Source organism: Triturus cristatus, chromosome 3_2, assembly GCF_964204655.1.
Source record: "Triturus cristatus chromosome 3_2, aTriCri1.1, whole genome shotgun sequence".
NCBI classification, from domain to species: domain Eukaryota; kingdom Metazoa; phylum Chordata; class Amphibia; order Caudata; family Salamandridae; genus Triturus; species Triturus cristatus.
In genome coordinates, this window is record NC_140584.1 from 858,369,295 (window position 1) to 858,386,324 (window position 17,030).

Consider the following 17,030-nt stretch of genomic DNA (forward strand, 5'->3'; position numbering starts at 1 on the left):
GACAAAATCTTTACTAGATTTTGTGTTCCTTATTTTACTATTTACGTTTACTTTCTCCTTTGTTCCAAGGGATCTATAGCCTAAGGTGGTACTCAGAGGGAACAAGCCAACCCTGGTAGTCGGAGGGAAGATCCTAGACAAAAGAACATGACTTTGAGTCAATAACTGACGAGCCTCTCTCCTAAAAACCCTGTTTAGGATTAAATTGCCCAGAAGACGACCAGATTGCCTATTAAACCGTTCTTCTCTAAAATACCTCCTCCTGACCTGTTGTCCCTAATTCTACTAAATTCAGTTCCCTTGCATCAAAGCCATCTAGCTTAAACCCAGAGGTGTGAAGTCATGCGTATCTGCAGAGCAGGACACTGCCATTCATGCTTGAGGAGGTGGTGTCCGCAGCATCCAGGACACAGTAGATATTTGCATTGTAGATAATGTTCCCCACTGCAACAAGCTTCTCATTGCTTTTCCTGTGTCACGAAGTGCTCTAAGAGTGCCCCCATCTCTTCTCAATGAAACCAGTCATACCTTGACAAAAACCTAGCAAATTGACTATGTAGCACTTGGGGTGTTGTGCCAACCGATACACATTTGCTAGCGGTGCCGTGGCGCTTGCTTTCTTTCCTAGATGTGGCGTGTCTCCTGTTGCCTGAGCGGAAAAACTCCTGCTGGTGGTATGAACCACTATGGAGTCTGGGGGAACCTGAACTCTAAGATAGAGAAGGTCATTGGGAGACACTTATGCACACATTGTGTGATGACCTTTACCCTGCCTGATTGAGTCTTTAAAATTGTCAGTGGCCAACTTGAGCATGCTGTTGAGTGGCATGAATTACACACTACATTCTGTCTTTGGGAGGGTCTCCACCAGAAAGTTATCTTTGTCCAGTAGGACTTGCATGTCGACTTTGTGGTGGTGAGACGGTCTCTGAATAACTGCGTGATATGCCATAGTATGATCAATGGTTTGACCAGGTAGGGCTCTACATCCTGGTCGTCAGGAGGGTCAACATTATAGTCAACCCAGGGGTCATCCCTGCACCCAGCACCAGTGGGATAGGCACCTTTGTCTCTCTCCCGTACAGGCTGCCTCACTCCAAAAAAGAGTGGACTGACCTTTCCAAGAATTCAGATGGAGGTGGTGGGGAGTCGGACAGTAGTGGTGGATGATGTGATGGTGCATGCGTGGATGTGCAAGGCTGAGGAGTAAGCCTTGTTACTTGGTCCCTACACTTCCTGAGCACGGGGTGTTGGTGTGCTTCAAAGGCAATCTCTTCTTCGAAGATTATCCTACATTTTTTGGGAATAAGAGGTAACATGCAGGCTGGCTTTGCTTCAGGCAGTTTACCTGAAATCCTGCCTGGTTGTGGATAGATGAACAGACGCCTTCGTCTGACATTGAGTTTTTGGGCAGTTCTATCCAAGAAGGGAGCTTTTGAGGTAGGAGTTGAAAAGGTCCTCTGCATCGCCCTGGTGTTAGGTTTCTGAAGTGATTTTGGAGCAGATTTTGGCTCCAAGGTGGAGGCTCTATGCTTTTCGGGTGGGGGTGGTGCAGAGTGATGTGGCTCCACATCCTTTAGAGGGTAATGGCTTGGCTCAAAACCTTGTCTCTATGTAAACTGGAACCAGAGGATGGCGGTAGATCAGAGGAACACCTTTTTCTTGGCTTGCTTTAGCCTCGTTACCCAACTCTTGTGGAAGCGGTGCTCTGCCTCAGTGTAAGAGTGTGTGACTGGTTGGGGCTTTGTGCTGTGGGATGGGTTGTACTTACAGCCATCAGGGTCTTATTCATGCATGGTATTGGTCCAGGAGGGTTCACCTCCTCTCCTTCGGAGGCACTCGAGGATAATGTCTTCGCAGCTTGGCATTGGTTGGTCCCCACTACCTCCACCGCTTAGTCTAAGGAGTCCTGCATGCTGAAGATGTCTGGGGTGTGGATAACGACCCCTGCTGCATTTGTATATGTGCCCAGAGCCTTTCATTTGGGTACCTTAGTGTCTTTATGCACTGAAATATGAGTCAGAAGTTGTATGTGGACTCCTGATTAGAGGAGAAGCAAAGATTACAGATGGCCCACCAAAGGATACTTGGTGTTGCATTATGGGCAAAACTGAAAAGGTGTTACTCGACCTGTCAAAGTCCAAGCGCCTTCCAATCGGGCAATGAGTTGACCGAGTCCTCTAAGGCCCCGACATGTAAAAGTCCAGGCATCTTCTCATCGGGCAATGAGTTGACCGAGTGTAAAAGAGCGTTGTTCCATACTGAGAAAAAACGGGTGAAGGTTATTTTCCTGGTTGCTGGAGCTGAAGAGTTGTAGTCCGGACTGTCCGGCCTGAAGTTGCAAAGTGAAATGTTGGTCTGGGTCCTCTAACTAAAAATGTCTAAATGCAATTATTGCAGAATTACAATGGACAGTCATGCCCATGGGTATTGAGGGCCAAGGAAGGAGTCATACAACATACTACTACCTTGAAAAACACCCATCCTGCTGGCACTAACCTCTGGTAGGTTGGTGGGGTGAGATAGGCCTTTTCAAGTAAAAACCCTTACTGCAAATCCTATTAAGACAAGGTTATTCTGATAACACAGCCCCACTATATAGCAAAGCGCATGTAAGTATTCATTTAAATGAACAAGATCTGCTCCAAACATTTTTTTGCAAAACTGGAGACCTTTCTTTACGTAATGGACTTCATAAGATCTTAAAATTCTATTTATAGGGAACCAAGGGGCAGATGTACGTAGGACATCAATTGCGACTACCAAATAGTGAATTTTTGTGGTTCGCTTTTTGGTAATCTCAAACACCAATGAACAAATGTTTTTATGACACATTTTGCGAACGCCAGTGGGTCACAAATAGACCTACTGCATTAATATTCATGAGGTCGGTCTCAGTTTGCGACCCATTGGGAATCACAAAAATCACAGGGATAGTGGCTTGCTGGGGTCTGCAGACCGCCACGCCTGTGATTGCTTTTCATTAAAGCAATTTTTTTCTTTTGAATTACAGACGGTTTTACTTAAGAAAAACGGGATGCATTTCAAAAAGAAACATTTAAAGTTTCCTTTTAATTTTTTAAGAGTAGGCAGTGGTCTGTGGGACCATTGCCTGCTCTTAAAAAGGAATAGGTTACTTACCCTGTAAGCATATGTTTGTGGCATGTAGTGCTGTAGATTCATATGCTCTGCAAACTTCTGCCATCTAGTATTGGGTCCGGAGTTGTGCAATTTTTTTTTCTTCGAAGAAGTGTTTTGATTCATGAAGTCGAGTGACTCCTCTACTCGGTGATGGCATCGACTCCATTGTTACATTGTTTTCCTACAGCCGGGTGAGAGAGGAGTGTATAGTATTTGTCAGTAATGTGATGACCATGCTAAATGCATTTTTAGAGAAAACAGTAAATGGAAAAAACTGCAATGGCCACAGGTGTCCAGGGAGGAGGGTGGGCGCATGTGACTCTACAGCACTACATGCCATTAACAGATGCTTAAAGAGTAAGTAACATGTTTTGCTCGATGGCATGTTTGGCGGTAGATACACATGCTCTGCATAGACTGTAAAGCAGTCCCCCTCAGAAGCGGTGGCTAATCTGCGGGTGTTGCAGTGGTTGGGAAAACGGTATGTAGTACTGCCTGACCTACATTGGCTTGCTGGTGTGCTTAAACATCCACACAATAATGTTTAGTGAAGGTGTGTGGTGTTGACCATGTAGCTGCCTTACATCTGTCATCTATGAGAATGTCCTGAAGGTTGCTCCCTTTTTCCCTGTAGAGTGCATTCTGGGAGGAATAGGTAAAGGTCTTGTAGTCTTAGCATAGCAAGTTAAAATGCATTTTACTATCCATCTGGCTATTCCAGATTTTGAATAAGGGTTGCCTTTGTGGGTAGGTGAAAAAGCAACAAAACGTTGTTTCGATTTTCTGAAAGTTTTAGTTCTATCAATATAGAACATAAGTGCCCTTTTAACATCTAATGTTTGAAGAGTCTTTTCTGCAACATAATCTAGTGGTGGTGGAAAAAATTGGTAATTCAATGGATTGACTGAGGTGAAATAGAGATATCACTTTAGGGAAAAATGTAGGGTTGGTGCGAAGAACCGCTTTGTCTCTATGCAGTTGAAAGGTTCTTCCAAGGTTAAAGCCTGGAGTGCACTAACACGCTGAAGTGAAGTGAAGGCGACTCAAAATGCCACCTTCCAAGAAAGAAATGGAATGGGGGCATGAGTGTAGGGGTTAATTTGGGGGCCCATGAGTCTTGCAAGTATAATATTGAACTTCCAGGAAGGTGCTGCAGGAACCCATGGTAGAATAACTTATTTGAGCCCTTCCATGAAGGCTTTAATTACTGGGACCTTGAACAAAGAAAGGTGCCGTCTATTTTGGAGATAAGCAGCCATTGCAGCAAGATGTAACCTTTTGTGAGTGAAATAGATAGCACACAATGTCTTGTACCGTGGCTTTAAAAGGGTCAATCAGGTTTGAGTGACAGTAGCAGACAAAACATTTTCATTTGCTGCATAGCAAGCTTTAGTTGTGGGTCTACACCCTTCTTTAATGAGTTTCATACCTTCTGATGGCAAGTTAAGGTAACCAAATTATGTACTCAGGAGCCAAATTGCTAGGTTGATAGTTTTGGGATCTGGGTGCCTAATTTGTCTTTGGTTCTGAGTAAGACGGTCAGCCTGTTGTGGAGCTCCTCATGTGGAACCACAGAGAGGTCTAGTACTGTTGTGAGGTAGGGTTGACGAGCCCTTGTGGGTGCTACTAGGATCATTGTACGAGACGTCTGCCTGAGCTTCCGAACTAGAAATGGAAGGAGAGGAAGAGGCGGGAAAGCGTAGGCAAATATCCCTGGCTAACTCATCCAAAGTGCGTTGCCCTTGTATAGTGGGTGTGGAAACCTGGAGGTGGAGTTTGGGCATTTTGCATTTTCTGCGGTGGCGAAAAGGTTAATTTGAGGAAACCTCCACTTGTGGAAGTATGAGAGGAGGACTTGTGGGAGGAGTTCCAATTCGAAGACTTGATGCTGCATCCTGCTGAGCAGGTCTGAAGAGTTGTTGTCTGTTTCCGGAATATATTCCGCCAACAGGTGTATGTTGTGATGTCCAGCCACTTCCAGATGGTCTGAGACACATGAGACAGCTGTGCAGACTGTGTGTCCCCCATCCTGTTTTTGTAGGAATACATGGCTGTCATAGTGTCTGTGCGGACTAGGACAACCTTGTGAGTGAGGTAAGGTAGAAATGCTTTCAATGCTAGCTGAAGAGCTTGAATGTCTAGATTGTTAATATGGAGACTCCGGAGCTTGCCATCCCAGAGACCCTGCACTGGGGGGTGTTAAACGTGTGCACCCCAACCGGTTTGTGATGCGTCCACTGTGATAATGATTTTGGGAACTGGGTTGAGAAAAGGCCACCGTTTCAACAGATTGGTGGTATTCCACCATTGCAGAGAGCAGCGAGTGTGGCGGTGTATCAACACGAGATCCTGTAACTGACCCTGTGAATGAGACCATTGTTGAGGTAAAGACTCCTGTAACGGATGCATGTATAGACGTGCATGGAGTACTATGGAAATGCAGGAAGCCAACATTCCTAAAAGACGCATGACCGTTGTCACTGTGAGCAGTTGGCTTTCCTGAAACTGAGGTAATATTGCCTGGAAGTTTTGGATTCTTACAGGACTGAGGTATGCTAATCCTGTTTGTGTATTTTGGATTGCCACAACGTATGGCTGAATCTGTAATGGATGTAGGTGAGACCTGGGAATGATGACAGTGAACCATAAACTGTGAAGTAAATCTATTGTCATTTAAGTGTGCTGTTGACACTGGTGAGGAGAGTTGGCTTTGATAAGCCAACCATCTAGATATGGGAATATATGGATATTTTGTTTGCGTAGATGAGTTGCTACCACCGCTAGGCATTTGGTGAACACTCGGGGTGTGGTGTTCACCCCAAAGGGGAGAACCTGGAACGGGTAGTATTTGCTTATTATGACAAATCATAAGCATTTATGATGAGCTGGGTGTATGGTATGTGGAGGTATGCGTCCTTTAGGTCTAAAGTTGCCATAAAGTCACCCTGTTGCAGAAGCAGAATGACATCTTGTAAGGTGTTCATGTGGAAGTGTTCTAATAGAATGTATTCATTTAATGGCTTGAGGTCTAAGGTTGTCCGTAAGGACCTGTCCTTTTTGGGGATTAGGAAGTACAGAGACTATACCTCTGTACCCTGATGTTGATGAGGGCCGGGCTCTATTGCACGTTTGAGGAGAAGAGCTTGAACTTGTTTGAGTAATGTTTGAAGCTCATGTGATAACATGTGAACGATATTGGGTGGATAATGGCTAATACCCATTTGTCTGATGTGATAGATTGACTTGCGGGTAGGAAATTTTGAATTCTGCCCCCGACAGATGTTATGTGATCAGGGGAAGGAGAAGGTAGTCACTGCTTGGTGGATGGTGTTGATGCACGGGAGAAGGCATCCTTACCTGTATATCTGGCGTTGTTACCGTTATAGGAGCCACAATAGTGGCCCTTTGAGTGTGAGCCATGACCTTGCTCTTTCTTTTGGGAGGTGGAGGCCTCAGAAGAGGTTGATTTTGAGGCTCCACGGAAACCTGGCTGACGAAAGAAACCACGTGTACCACTGCTTTGGCTGTCACAATATCCTTCGTTATCTTTCATAATGTAGAGTCCACCTGAGGACCAAAAAGATGTTCCCTGTCAAAGGGCATGTTTAACACGGCGTGTTGAACCGCAGGTTTAAACCCAGAGAGTCTAAGCAAAGCGTGACACCAAAGTAAAATACTTGCGTTGACTCCTCTTGCTGCGGTGTCAGCAGCATCTAGTGCGCACCATAAGGAGGGGTTAGTAATCATTTTCCTCTCAGAAACTAACTGATGGCTGCGTTTTTTAAGTTCCTCCTGAACATATTGGAGTAGATCTTCCATTTCATCCTAGTGGGCACAGTCATAGCACGCTAGGAGAGCTAGCGAGTTGGCAATATGCCAATGGTTGGCAGCCCTATGCTGCAACCCTTTTCCCCCGAAGCATCTGTTCTTTTACTCTCCGTAGACGGGGTGTCTCCAGGGGCCTGAGAGTTGGCACGCTTGAGTGCTGTGGTGGTAACTAGGGAGTCTGGCTGTAACTGTCCTTTAATGTAAGTAAGGTCAGCTGGTGCGGGTTTACATTTTATATCTACCTAGGTGTTACAACCTAGCCCTAATAGGATCTTTAAACATGTCATCAATATGTCTAAGCATGCCTTTTAGCATGGGCAGGTACTGGGTAGCCCTTGGTGTAGTGGAAAGCCTGGCAACGAGGAAGTAATCTCCTGAAGGCTCTTTATGTAGCTCCACATTATGGAATGCAGCAGCCTTTGCTATAACCTCCTGGTAAGAGGAAATATCTTCAGGAAAAGAAGGGCTCGTAGGCTAAAGATCAGGATCTGTGTCAGCATGGGGATCAGTGCCATAGGTGTCCCAGGGGTCATCTCCCTGTGGCCCCCCAAACCCACTAGTATCTGACAGTGGAGACCCATGTGGTTAGTCATGTAGTGGCTCTCCTGTAGGAGATGGTGGTGTAGGAGAGAGTGGTAGTGGTGGAGCTGGTGTGGAATGGGTGGAGGGCTGGAAGCTAGGTCCATAGTCTTCCTTTTAGGAGGAATTGGCATGTCCAAACCTTCTTCGAAGGTAAGTTTCTTTTTAGGTGGTGGAGGAGAGCAAGCTGTGGCCAGTATTCATCTAGTATCATTCTGGATATGATTTTCTTCTGGCATGTGTCCATTTTTTATTGAGAATTGGTTCCACTTGTGGTTGGAGCCTGGGCTTAGAGCTCTTCTTCGACTCCGAAGCTTTCAGCTTTGAGATGGAAGCTGTGCTCTGTGTCGAGGTGGTTGATTTCGACAGTCGGATCGGCACTGAGGATCGACCCGGTTGCTGTTCTTAGTTCGATTAAGTCAAAGTAGATGGTCTTGGCTTCGTGTGCACTTTCAGAACCGTGCCTGAAGGCAGGGTACCCGTAGAGGTTTTTCAGTGCCAACCATGGCTAGACAGCAGTGGTGGCCCTGAGACCTGAGATTCTAAGACTAGAAGTGCCGAATATTTTTTAAGCAGGGTTAGGCTGGTGGGTATAAACAGGAGGAGACGTACTCACGGATTGCTGAGCTGGCATAATATCCTCCATTTTAAAGTCAACTTCTAGCTCAGAGACAGAATTTTCATAGACGGAGAAGGCTGCATGCTCTATGACAATAGCTCCTCCTGGGCATGCTCCTCACCAAATATGTTGGGAGTGTTATTGGTGGCTCTGTAGGACATCTTGAGGCAACGAGCTCTACGATCCTAAAGGGTCTTTTTGGAGCGTAATGAATTGCACGCAGTGCAGACCGCATCATTGTGCTTGGGGGATAAGCACAAGTTGCACACCAAGTGTTGATCTGTTTGAGGATACTGTGCGTGGCAACGCGGGCAGAACAGAAAGGGCGTGCGTTCGATTAGCAGCCGAGCATTGTCAGAAAAACTGGTATGGATGTTGAAGGTAGGCTCCAAAGGGCTGTACCCCGTATGGACTTTGGTCAAACAGAGTCGAACAGGAGCGATTGTCGAAATGCAGATGTATGAAATGCGAACTGTAACACTACTTACGAGAGGATAGGAAAAAAACACCAAAGGTCGAACCGTAACAGAGTCGTAAACAGAGCAAAGGCCCAGAAGTCTGAACCTGATGGCGGAGAAAAAACAATCTATAAATGGAGTCGATGCAAAGGCGTATGAACACTGAGGAGGAGTCATTGGATCTTGTGACTCGAAACACTTCTTCGAAGAAAAATACGTTACACAACTCCGGACCCAACACTAGATGGAAGGAGTATGCAGAGCATGTGTATCTACACCCAGATATGCTATCGAATATGTTTTTACAAACATTCATAAAGGGGAAGGGATGTCCTAGAGACCCCTTCCTATTTGCAAATGGGTTATCACCTACTTAAATTAGGTGGTAAAAAGCAAACGTTTTGCGACCGTATTTTGGTTGCAAAACATTCACACGTACCCCTGCGATTAGGAAAGGATGCTCTAAACACGCCCCTTCCTAATACTGAATTATAAATCCAATTTGCGATTCGATAATAGGTTACAAAATCGCAAATTGGGCCTTTGTATGTTGAAAAATGCCTTTTTTCGTTCACAAACCGCCCGATTCACAGAATCGTTTGCAAATGAAAAAAAAACTTTGTACATCTGGTTCCAGGTCCTTCCATGAGTCTGATGAGATTTGTAAGGTATTCGGAAATTCCATAAAAACTGAGAAATTGTCCAACCGTGGAAATACTCTCTGAATATCGTCAGAGTTTGCTTTGAGCTACTCCACGCTAAGGAAGGAAGGCAGTGAAGGCACATTCAACAAAATAAATGGCTACATTTGTATTACTCCTAGCCTGGAAGTCTTTTTAGGCATCTGCAAGGCCATAAAGTGGATAGCCTGTTACGCCTTCACTTGGATGCCTGCTCCATCCGTTTTCCTTCACTTGCTTCTTTTGTTGTAATTCATTCTCACCTTCCCCTGCTTCTTTAGTTGTAATTAAGACATGTGCAACTTTGAAAGATGTAATTCTTGGGGGAAGAAAAAGCTGCTTCTCTGTAACTCCACCACTGATATGAGTTTTAGATTTGCATGCGACATGCCCTATCTAGCATTTGTGTGGCTCAACTATATAACTTTCACTTTTGGTGCCAAGAAATTATTATATATGTACGATTCTGTGGGGCTTGAGGTTCACAGCCTGTACACCTCATTTGCCCAACTTTAAACCTGACCGTTCATTGCATCATGTTAAATGCAAGTATTTTCCTAGTTCTCATGGAGGAGTACCAGCAACAGGGAATAATTCAAGTCTATAACATTAAAATTAATAAGTAACCATAATTTGTTAATAAGTAAAGTATAATGTCCTAATGTTTTGTCTGTTTCCCCCCACCTTGTAACTTTTGTTTGTTTGTTTGTAGTTTTGAAGGGAAGTTAAATTTAATAGAGAATATTTAATATGGCATTGTTACTACAATCAAATAAGGAAAAAATGCATGAATGCAATACGTGTATTTATTTTGTTGTTCTTTTAATATTACACTACTGCAACTAGCAGCAAGATTGCGCATACAACATAAACTAGTACTCCTGAAACAAAAGTATATTTTACATATAGCAATGACAGAAAATCTAATACAATATGCTTTACAATGATTCTCCTAAGGCAGTCACTCATTTCTACAGTGGATTATTGTATAACAATTTAGGCACTTAAGGACGTATTGTAATGAATAGGAATGTGTATATTTCATTTTTTTAATTTACTGGGGTGTAATGTAAAAACATGAATTATGATAAAGGTTTTATATAGGATATAGCAGATTCTTCAACAATCAAAATATTTTTAAAAGTCATGAGGAGGTCTGAAAACAGCAGAAAGAACGATGAAATCATTATATGCAGATACACACTTTGATTTCTATGCGTCAAACACTAGGCTCCTTTTTCTACGTTCCCCTCTAACCTGCCCATTAATTTCATCTCATCCACGAATTACTGATACCTGGAGTTATCATGGGATTTCAAGTGGGGCCTTAAAGGTCCACTCAGAAATTAAAAATTACTAGAGGAATTCGAAATTCTATGTCTAATTCCACAAGTAAATATTCATAGTATTTCCCCAGCAGAATGCTTCAGGTGAAACAAAAGGGCTAAGCAGTGTTCCCACAGAACTTTTATGATGGTCCCATAAGAATTACAGGTGCATTTATAATCGGTCCTTACGAAGTAACTGCAAAACTTGCACTGTGTTGGGACTTTCAAGCATAGCCTAATCACTGTAACTGGGTAATATTAGTGTAGAAGAAGCTCATAATTCTAATGCTATATCTGTGTTGATATGAGGCCATTCCCTGTTATGCAAAAACAAAATGTTCAACATACATTTCTGCATTATCTCGAGACCAACAGTCATGGATAATTTCTAAACACTGGTACCAATTTGCGACCAGTATTTTTGCAATCAGTGTGGTATTTTACAGACAAACCTAAGTACTAAACATGTCCCTCCCAACTAGTGATTTGGTTCGTAGTTGCATACACAAACTGCGATTCGGTAACAGGCTACTAAATCACAATTAGATTTGGGATATACCAAAACTCCATTTTACAATCAAAAAGGGTCCAATTTTGCAAATGGGATCCTTCACGACTGTAAATACCTTAATACATTTGGCTCTAGATTCTAGTGAAGGATATCAGGGGTGATCTGGAACACGGTATTGAACTACTTTGTCTGCCACACGTGGCTTACGGCTAATACCAATCAATAAAATTAGCTTGCTTGGATACTCGAGCTCCATGCGTCTGCTGAAGTAGTTTACTACCATCGTTAATGTTCCGCTCAAAGATGAAGCATAGAAAAATCTCTAAATATTGGTATTTGTCGTCCATAAAGATGGTAAGGCAAGGGAAGGCGTTTCTGCATAGTGAACAGCACTGGCAATCTCACTCTCCTGCAGAATTATTCAGTCAAGCCCACCAATGCCTCGCTGACTTCCCAGAGTTTTTTGGCAACAGCATCATCTCGGGCATGGCTCAGCACCTCCGTCACTCGGCAGTTGGCAAAGTAGCGCCCACTGAATGGTTCAATTCCGTCCTGCACGGCGCAGTGGATTGATGTCTGGGCTCCATTCTCACAGTCTCGGAAGAAGAGACAGCAAAAGGCAGAAATGCAAACTTTTACCAACCAGGGATTCACGTAGCGTAATATGTCGGTCTTGACTGCCCCTGCCAGAGAAGAAAAATAAGGGTGGTAAACACAGGGTCAATAGGGAGACACATTGAACAAGTTACTTACTTTTGGTAAGGATGTGTCTGGTAGAGACATACTCTAATTGTAGATTCCTTACCTTAGAATTTCTCCCAGGCGTCAGTCTGGATCCGGAGATTTTTCATAGCAGTACTGCTGCGTGTCAGTAGGTGGTGTTGGTCAACTCTATGTCTGTCGTCGGCTTTGTGTGCACCGGAACGACGTTACGGTACCTACATAAATGCCGCCTGGGCGTGCTGACATCAGTTCTTAACATGACTTTTCATGCTAGAAGAGCAGAGCCATGAAAGACACTGACCTCTGGTGCGTCAAAACTAGGGCCATTTAGGGGACTACCTATCCCGAGAAATCAGTTCGCAGAGCGGGGAGGATGGACGGGCGGTAAGGAATCTACAACTATGTCTCTACCAGATACATCATTACCTAAGGTAAGTAACTTGCTCATCTGATTGAGACTTTTAGTTGTATGTTCCTTACCTTAGACCAGATACCCCAGCAATGCCAACCCTGGAGGAGGGTCTGTGAACTAAGATCACACGAGGGAGTCTTGGAGGACTAAATGGGTAAAGTGCCCGTCCATTCGGAATTGGCTGTCCAGGTAGTAGTGTCTGGTAAACGTGTGCAGGGATGCCCACATTGCCCTGACAGATATCCAGGACTAGGACTGTGTGTGCCGACGCAGTGGTTGCCGCTGTTGCTCTAGTAGAGTGAGCACTTAACTCCACAGGAGGTTCCTTCTTTGTCAATGCTTAGCACAATTTAATGCAGAGGACAACCCATCAAGAGATGGTCCTTTTCTGTACTGCCCGACCTTTCTTGACACCCACAGATCCAATAAAGAGTTGATCATCCACCCGAAAGTCTTTGGTACGATCAAGATAAAAAGACAACACACATTTTGGGTCCAGGTGGTGGAGTCTCTCCTATTCCTTGGAGGGATGCAGGGGTGGGTAAAAGGTAGGCAGAGTAATTGATTGTCCCATATGAAAGGGTGAGACTACTTTAGGGAGTAGCAAAGCTTTTGTTCCTAGCACCACTTTATCTGGATGGACAGACAGATAGGGAGACTTGTAAGACAAAGCCTGTAGCTCACTAAATCAACGAGCAGAGGAGATGTCAATGAGGAAAACAGTCTTAAAGGTTAGAAGCCTGAGAGGGCAATTATGAAGAGGTTCAAAGTGAGCACATATAAGAACAGTCAAAAACAAATTTGAATCCCATTGGGGCATTATGAAAGGAGACAGAGGAAAAAGTGAGTAAGGCCCTCAAGAAACCTATTAACAATGGGAGATTTGAACAAAGAGGGCTGATCTCAGAAAGTCAGAGATAGCCAAAAGATAATCCTCAAGGGTGCCCATAGCAGAGCTCTGATGGGCCAAAGAAAGTATGTACAACAGAGCTTCTGAAAGAGGAGCAGAAAGAGGATCAACAGCCTTTGCTGTGCACCATTCCACAAATTTGTTCCATCTACAGCCGTATAATGTTTTAGTGGAGGGACGCATGGCTCTCGAGATGACATCCCAGACTTCGGGTGGAAGGTCGAAAGCTGTCAACTGCTGCCACTCAATGTCCACTCAAGGAGGTGGAGACTGGGCAGGTTCAAGTGAAGAACCATACCCCTGCTACTGCGACAGAAGATCCTCCCGGAGGGGCAGTCTGATCGGAGGATCGATGGCCATGCTCAGAAGGTCGTAATACCAGACTCATCGTGCCTGTTCCAGTGCTACAAGAATGACTTGAGCCTGGTCGTGCTTGATCTTGCAGAAGAGGTATAGGCAGAAATGCGTAGAGGAGGCCAAAGCTCCACTTGCGGCGAAAAGCATCGCTGAGTGAGAGCCACCTTGGAAACTTCAGCGCGCAATACTGCTGACATTGCGTGTTCTCTTTGGAGGCGCACACATCTAACAAAGGCTCTCCCCACTGCTGAAAGAGACCTTGCGCCTCCTCCTAATGGAGACCCCATTTGTGATCGACCAGGCACTGAAACTGAGTCTGTACGCTCTGGCGTTCAGAGAACCCGCCAGGTGGTGAATCACCAGGAATATGCCCGGATGTTCCAGCTATGTCCACAGGTAGAGAGCCTCCTGACAAAGAGTCCATGACCCTACTGCGTCCTGTCTGTTGCAGTACCACATGGCGGTGGTGTTGTCCGTGAACACTTGCACCACTCTCCCTTTGAAAGGGGGAAGGAATGTCTTCACTGCCAGTCTTATCAGAGTTCCAAAAGGTTGATATGGAGACCAGACTCCACCCGAGACCAGATGCCTCTGATCTCTGCCTCTCCCACGTGGTAGCCCCATTCCAGGAGTGACACATCCGTCACCACCATCAGATCTGGTTGGGGAAGGGAGAAGGATCTGCCTCTGACCTAATCTTGGTTTGTTAATCACCACTAAAGTTGGTGCGCAGTTCCCTCCGAGATCTGGACGTAGTTGGAAAGTTTTCACAGATGCTGCACCCACTGGAATCTCAGGCCCCACTGCAGAGCCTGCATATGCCATCTGGCATGATCCATCAGCAGGATGCAAGAGGCCATTAGGCCCAGCAGCCTCAGAATAATTCTCACCGAAAATCCAGGATAGAGGCTAAAACATCGGTATCATAGCCCGAATATCCCATAATCGCTGCTCGGGAGGATATAAGCCCAAAACTGAACGTGTACAGAATCGCTATAATGAAAGGGATTGTCTGAGAGGGAATCAGGTGTGACTTTGGCATGTTGATAGGGAACCCCAGCAACTGCAGGAGGTCCGCCATAGTCTCGAGGTGGGAGACGACAGCCTGGGGCGAGCTCGCCTTGAAAAGCCAGTTGGCAAGATAGGGGAAGACTAGTAACCCTGATCTGTGCAGATGAGCTGCAACCACTGCCATCACTTTTGTGAACACCCGAGGGGCAGTGGTAAGGCCAAATGAGAGCACGATGACCTGAAAATGCTCGTGGCCCACTGTGAACCGTGAGTAACGTCTGTAAGCAGGCAGGACAGGTATATGGGAATGAGCGTCCTGCAAGTCCAACGTTAACATCCAGTTTACAGGGTCGAGGGCAGAAAGGACATGGGCCAAAGAGCATTTTGAACTTCTCCTTTTGAGGGAAGAAGTTGAGGGTCCGGAGGTCTCGGATAGGACGCAGGCCTTTCTACTTTTTAGGTAGCAGAAAGTAGCGGAATTAACAGCCATGTCCTACTTCTGGCACAGGGACCCTCTCTATGGCCCCCTTGGCCAAGAGAGCTTGCGGTGAAGTGCCAAATGATCCTCCGACATACAGTCGAAGGAAGGTGGCATGGAGGGAGGAGTAGCCTCGAAGGGGAGGAAGTAGCCCCTTCAGGCTGTCTGCAGAACGCACCTGTTCAACATGATTGACTGCCAGCGGAGGAGGTGATGGCGAAACCTGATTCTGGCCGATGATGAAACGTCGGACTAAAAGGGTTTGAAGGCAGTAGCAGAGGGGGAAAGGGTGGATTGGCCTACCCACTGGCTCTCACATAGACACTGGGTCCCACTTCCGTGGCCAGGCAGAAGCTGGACAGCTTGCACGACTTGGTGGCTGAGCTGGACAGGACGTGGCTGGGTGCCCATTCTGTAGCCAAGAAAGGGACGAAAGGCAGACTGAGGGGGACGGGTGGTAGCCGTGAGGCCCAAGGATCTGGCCATAGCAGGCGATCCCTTGAAGCGCTCAAGCACAGAGTCTGCCTTGTCGCCAAAACGGTGAGTGCCATCAAAGGGCATGTCCATCAGGGTAGAATAGACATCCCCCTGGAAAGCCAGAAGTCCTCAACCAGGCATAGCGTCATAATGCTACAGATGAGCCAACCGTTCTGCCCAGTGAGTCGTGGTGTCCAGTCCACAACGAATGGTGAATTTCGATGTATCTCTCCCGTCCGCAACTGCCTGGGAGAGAACAGCCCGTGCCTCCTACGGGCACTGAGGCAGCATCTGCGTAACTGTATCCCAGATGGTATGGGAGTATCGGCCGAAGAGGCAAGTGGTATTCACCGCTGCAATATCAAGCTGGAAGAAGAAAACATCCTCTTCCCAATATAGTCCAGCTTCTTCGATTCCCTATCGGAGGGTGCAGAAGGGAAAGCTCCTTTGGAAGATGAGGGTTGGACAACCACGCTCTCAGGGGAAGGATGCTGCGTAAGGAACGCTGGGTAGCTGGGCAGTGGTGGCAGGTGACTGTCCTGTCCACAGGAGCCCCTGTGCTGGGTTTGGACCAAGTGCCCAGAAGGACATCAGTAAGGCTTCATTAAATGTCAGAAGAGGTTCGGAGGTAGAAGCTGCAGCCTGAAGCACCTCAGTCAGGATGTTAGCCCTGACTGCCACAGACGGGAGCTCCAGGCCAAGGACCTCGGCTTCATTTCTCACCACCATTGCAAAGGAAGCCCCCTCCTCCATAGCCACGGTAGGGGGAGAAAGCAAGCCAGTGTCAGGGGAAGTGTCCAACCCACTGGCCTCACCCAGGTCCATCTGCCAGTCCATGGGGTCTTCAAGCTGGTCTGTTAAAGGGTCCAGCTGCCTCTCCCAGTCCTCTTCACCAAACCCTCGCACAAAATCAACACCAGGGATCAACACAGGGACAAAAGTCCCTTCCAAAATGGGTCCGGCTCCGTGTCCACGTCAGGGACGAGGATGAGATCAATGCCGACCGGGGGCACAGTCAGCATCTGGAGCGTCGCCGCCAGGATCAAGAATAACAGATCCACGTGGGCCCTCCAGAGCCTGAGCTGAAGCCACCTGCGTCAAAGGCCTTGGGCCTCCAAACAACTTCAAGGGGCCCGAAGGTGCACCAGCAGAGGTAGGCTGCCCAAAGATGAGGTGCAGGGCCTCAAAAAACTTTCGCAATTGGGCCGAGAGCCCTCCAGGCTCCCGGAAAACTGGGGGCGGGGGGCGTGAAGGCATCTCGGAAAGAGGCTCCGGAGACAAAGGCCTAGAGCGTTGACGCTCTGTGACCGGTGTCGCGCCATGTCAGCCGACAGATGGGATGAAGTCGAAGAACGGCTATGCCTTTTCGAATTCTTTGAGTGCTCACTTGAGCCCCCTGAAGATTTCGAATGGGGATGAGGAGTGTGGGCTCCGCTACCGTTCTCGGGACCTTCCTCTTGATCAAGAAAAGAAGCGGCGCAGAGCGCCGGGTCTCCAGACATCTTTCAGGACCGCTCC

At 46.4% G+C, this 17,030-nt stretch overlaps 1 protein-coding gene across 1 annotated transcript in view; it reads right to left on the minus strand.

Moving 5' to 3' along the window:
- Nucleotides 1-10,093: 10,093 nt before the first annotated feature.
- DHRS13 (dehydrogenase/reductase 13) overlaps nt 10,094-17,030 on the minus strand; it is a 270,727-nt gene continuing 263,790 nt past the window's right edge. The window contains exon 5 of the mRNA XM_085649155.1: nt 10,094-11,827. Coding sequence (XP_085505281.1) covers nt 11,562-11,827 — 266 coding nt within the window. The 3' untranslated portion in view covers nt 10,094-11,561. The remainder of the gene's footprint in view (nt 11,828-17,030) is intronic.